The following is a 5,179-nucleotide window of genomic DNA, read 5'->3' as shown; positions in this document are numbered from 1 at the left end:
TCATCATCATCCTCATCCTCATCTTCATCCTCATCCTCATCATCATCATCATCCTCATCCTCATCCTCATCCTCATCATCCTCCTCATCCTCCTCATCATCATCCTCATCCTCGTCCTCGTCCTCATCCTCATCCTCCTCATCATCATCCTCATCATCATCATCATCATCATCATCATCATCATCATCATCATCCTCATCCTCATCCTCATCCTCATCCTCATCCTCATCCTCGTCCTCATCCTCATCCTCCTCCTCCTCCTCATCATCCTCATCATCCTCCTCATCATCATCCTCATCATCATCATCATCATCATCATCATCATCATCATCCTCATCATCATCATACCTGGCTATCGTCATGTAGTAAACTGCATTTTCTCTTGGCGTGCCTTGAGCTCGGTAGTTGAAGTCCATTAGAAGTGTTTGCTGGATGTTTGAAGATTTTAAAGAAGCATTGAAAAATACTTTCCTCGAAGAAAATTGCTTGATGGGCGGAAGCTTTTCCTTGCTGGAGTTCCATGGTGGACCTTCTCTTTGGGCATCAGTGTTGTGAACTTCAGTAAGAAAGATGTTGTTCTGTGCTTTCTCATTTTTGTTTTTCATCTCCTTGCTTTTCAGATGAGAAGACATATTGGGATGGTTAAAACCATCGACCAAACACATGTCCACCAACTTGCCAGCGAGGTTGTTCTGCCACTGAACCTCAGCTGCGTTTCTTTGACCCAATCGGATCCAGACTTTGACCCCGAGGTAGACCCGCATGGGCAGTGAGATGTTCCAGAAGGAAACAACTGTGCAAAGTTTGTCACTCAAGTAGCAAACACACTCCACGTGTCTATTCTGGATAGCGATCTTCAAGGCATCGTGACCTTGTGGGTCTCGACAAGCCAAGGTCAAAATGTCTTTAGTGATGAAGAGTTTGAGGATGAGGAGTTGACCTCGCGCTGCAGCGACATTGACCGGACACTTTCTGCTCTCTCGGTGGGCAGCTCGGTGGCACCACTGGCGATATGGATGAACCCCTACCGGTTCATCGGCATGTACCCTTTTCTCCAGGAGCCAGCAAGCCAGGTCCAGGTGACCTAGTGAAGAAGCGATGTATAGCGCCACTCGCTGCTGGAATCTGGAATTGCAACACATGCCACCTTGTTTACAGACGGCTCAGCAAGTGAATTAAATATTCTATAAATATTATTTTTCTCTTACTTCTTCACAATCTTTTGATCTGAAAAGTGAGTCTGGACTGAGGTTCTGCTCCCAAGCAGGCAGCCCTGGAGGAACTCCACCCACCCATCCCAAGTGTCCAGATAAAGGATGGCACCTATATGGAAGTGAGTTGACATATATAAATACTGTCCATATCTCTTTTTTTTCCCGAAATACATTTGCAACGTTAAAGTTTAATCTAGTTCTAATACATGTAACAACAGTGAAATGACCTTCTTTGATGTCATAATCTTGAAGTCTGTTGCAGTCGTAGAGCTGAACATGGCTCGATGTTCTGAGTCTGAAGGTGCTGACAGGAAGGTTCGTCTGCTCCGACACAATACTTCTCAGCTTAGCCACAGACATGTGACTTCCACTCCCCAGTATTGGCAAAGTTTCCTTTGTCACAACGTTAAACACAAACAGCGCCGGCCTCTGTCCACTCTAGACAAAACATCAATGAGGGATTTGTTTTTTAGCAGACGTTGAATCAAGTGACACAAATATACGTATTCACATGTTTCTAGTTTCATTTTATTGTGCTGGGTTCACTATGAGGAACAAACATGGATAAAAAGAGGTCACTGTGGTGAGAACCGTTGCTGAGGAGAGATTGTAAAACCATAAAAAAGTACATTGTTACACAGAAGCTTACACGTTGAGTCAACTTTTACACAGGGTTGTCTAGTAACACGCCTGGAATGTGTCACAATCGTCAAAATAGTATATATTCAAATAGCCTATTATCCCAAAAACATAACATGAAATTAATCGGGATGAACCAGGTAATAATTTCTAAATTAAAACAATGTACAAATGTACATTTAAAATGTGTTGTGTTTTGACATTTCAACTATAATTGAAAAATCTGCTTGATAGGGTTCAGTACCTTTACGAGACATTTGATTTGGTGTCCACTGGTAACACCCACGTCACAAAGGGTCCAAGTGTCCTGCATAGCGGCACCGGCATAATTGAGCTCCATGTAGTGAACGTCATCAGGCAGGCGCACAAGAAAAGTATCCTGAAAAGAAAGGTTTTACGATGTAGAGGAAAACACAATGCAAGACAATGATTTTAAAAAAAAAGTTACTTTTTGGTACATATCTTAAGAAAGTTAACTTAATGCAAGTTTTAACTAGGTTATTATTATTATATTATTATTATTAATAGACGAAGATTAGATTGAATCAAAGAAAAGCGATAGAATAAAGCATTGAGTCGTTACCTTTACCAGTTGCTTCAAGGCCTCCACAGACTGATCTCTGGGTACATCAAACGTCGCCCAGGAACCTTCATAGCAGACAAAGATCCTCATGGCCAAACGTACGACTACTTTTTTCAAGTGTGTTTCGATGCTTTTCCGTGTTGAGGGAGGAGGGGTTCCGTTACTTTCAGCTGGAAAGGGTTGGGTGGGGGAGACTTTAGTGGGAGGACAGCCCCCCCCCCCCCCCCTGCGAACAAACATCAACCCTGGTCATTTAAGGCGGATTCTCATAAACTTAGTTTTCATCAATGCAGTGAAAACAGGATTAAAAAGTCTCATAAGAAAGAGAGAACTTAAATAAGTGTTTACTCATGCAGTCTCATTGAATTATTTTAAGGAACCTTGATATCATTTTTAAATTGCATATTCTTTTTTTTTTCATTTTTACTTGTCTTTTTAATATGGGAATGAAATGTTAAGATTTTTTATTAATGTTAAAAAATAATACCATGTTGGAAGGTTCTGACAATACGTCGGTTATTAATGTTATTTTATGTCTTTATATTTAGTTTAATCTTTATTAATAGTAATTTAAAATCATTGTGTCTGATAAGACAATGAGTAATAAGCCGCTCCAGCATGTCTTCAACCTCAGTCTACGGATGGGGAAAGTACCAACCCTGTTGAAGACACTGGAGCGGCTGGTCCTCAAACATCTCATGCCACAAGTCCAGCAGTTGGTGTAGAAGATGCCATCGTTCACCTCCTGCATCGGACCTACTCCCACCTGGATAAAGGAAGCGGTTCAGTGAGGATCCTGTTCCTGGACTTTTCTAGGTTAGGTCAGGTTAGGTAGAACTTTACTGATCCCTCAGGAGGTCTCCTTCGGGAAATTAGTGCCTTCAAGACCATCCAGCCCACTCTGCTCCAGGACAAATTGACACAGATGCATGTGGACCCTGGTCTGGTCTCCTGGATTTCGGACTATCTTACTGATCGACCACAGTATGTCAGGCTGAAGGACATCACGTCTGACACTGTGGTGTGCAGTACAGGAGCACCTCAGGGGACAGTACTGGCCCCTCTCCTCTTCACCATCTACACACCAGACTTTTGCTACAACTCAGAGCTGAGTCTCGTCCAGAAGTATGCTGACCACACTGCCATTGTTGGATGCATCAGGGACAACAGCGAAGACGAGTATAGGAGTCTGATACGTGGTACTTTGTGGACTGGACTGAGAGGAACCACTTGCAGCTAAACACCTCAAAGACCAAGGAGCTGGTCTTGGACTTTGAGAGGTCCAGGACAAAGCCACGTCCATGTTGATAAGTACCTTGGTGTGTGGCTGGACAGTAAACTGGTCCTGCAACACAGACCATGTGTATAAGAAAGCTCAGAGTAGACTGTACTTTTCAGGGACACATTAATTCCTTTTGCTATTAGATTGTTTAATTCTGAGTTTCAATTAAATTCAATTAAATTCAATTGTATTTAAAGTGTCTTATCATAACAAAGTTATCTCAAGACACTCTACAGTTGAATTAAGACTATAGTTGATTAAGGAAAAACAGATCCCAGCAATTCAACATTTTCAAGGGCAGGAGTGGAGTGAAAGTATCTTGACATTCTGTTCTATGTTAATGTTTGTATCCTTTGTCTTTGTTATTGTCTTTGATCTATGTTCTGTATCTTTAGACTTAGAATGTGTCATCTTGTTTTTTATTTTTTCTTTCTCTTTGTTCTTGTTCTTATTGTTATTTTATGAATAATCGTCTGTATTGCTGTGTCTAATTGAAAAATAGTTCTACCTAACCTAACCTAACCTAACCTAACCTAACCTTACCCAACCTAAGAAACCACAATAAGAGGAATTTGTTGAAGACGCACAAAAATAAAAAGCCCTTGGCTCCTCCAAGGGTTTATATGTCTCTGATATAATTCAAAGGAAAAGAGTCTTTGCAATAGGTAAAAAGGGATATGTAAGTGTTAGGCGGTGGTACGTCTGCAGGTTGAACTGCAATGATTTGTTTTATACAAGAGAATATACTTTATTTAAGAAAATATGTTGTAGTGGGGCAAAATCGTAATTTTGAAATGAATACACATTTGATTATGAAAATTAGGATTTCAAAATGCATGTCTAGAAATGTAAAAATTAAATGTACAATAATATTGTAGTTTGCATTGTAACACACTTTAATGTAAGTAAGTAATTTGTATTTATATAGCGCTTTTTTAGACCAGGGTCACAAAGCGCTTAAACAATAAAAAAAATACTCCAAAAATATATACTAAAAAGATCAAGATAACACCGAAATGCATTTTTTTTTAATTACATTTTGACACGTTTACATTCCTAACAGTTAACTGACACACCACACGAGAGTCATATAAGTAATTTCACTGTTGACAGACTTTCAGAAACTTCATACATCAGAAAAAATCAAACGATTTTAAAAATATATATGTTTCTAATTCCCGCATGACAGCTTTAACGTGTTATAAAATACAACTGAATTTATTAGTAATAATAATGACATGGTTCGTTGAGTTTATCGGTACAGTCTTGAATCACTGCAACAGTAATCTTGATTTAAAAAAAACAAAAAAAAAAACACGACGTCAGGTCGGCGGTTGTTTTTGTCATCACGTGGCTGTGTTTACGCCTGCTTCCATTTCCGGAATAGAATGATTGACGGGTGATTCATCCAATGGGGAGTTGAGAGCGGGTCCTGGCGAGCAGCGGAAGTTTGTGCTCTCA

At 40.1% G+C, this 5,179-nt stretch overlaps 1 protein-coding gene across 1 annotated transcript in view; it reads right to left on the bottom strand.

The window, feature by feature from the left end:
- The window catches only part of LOC148085365 (protein ANKUB1-like), a 4,478-nt gene extending 1,952 nt beyond the window's left edge, over positions 1-2,526 (bottom strand). Inside the window, exons 1-5 of the mRNA XM_087781819.1 lie at positions 2,437-2,526; positions 2,098-2,232; positions 1,442-1,652; positions 1,209-1,323; positions 349-1,125 (exon numbers count right to left, since the gene is read on the bottom strand). Coding sequence (XP_087637945.1) covers positions 349-1,125; positions 1,209-1,323; positions 1,442-1,652; positions 2,098-2,232; positions 2,437-2,526 — 1,328 coding nt within the window. The remainder of the gene's footprint in view (positions 1-348; positions 1,126-1,208; positions 1,324-1,441; positions 1,653-2,097; positions 2,233-2,436) is intronic.
- Positions 2,527-5,179: the final 2,653 nt, after the last annotated feature.

The sequence above is a fragment of the Callionymus lyra genome, chromosome 2 (assembly GCF_982586985.1).
Source record: "Callionymus lyra chromosome 2, fCalLyr1.hap1.1, whole genome shotgun sequence".
NCBI classification, from domain to species: domain Eukaryota; kingdom Metazoa; phylum Chordata; class Actinopteri; order Syngnathiformes; family Callionymidae; genus Callionymus; species Callionymus lyra.
The sequence above is the reverse complement of the archived record's forward strand: the minus strand, read 5'-3'. Positions and strand labels throughout refer to the sequence as shown.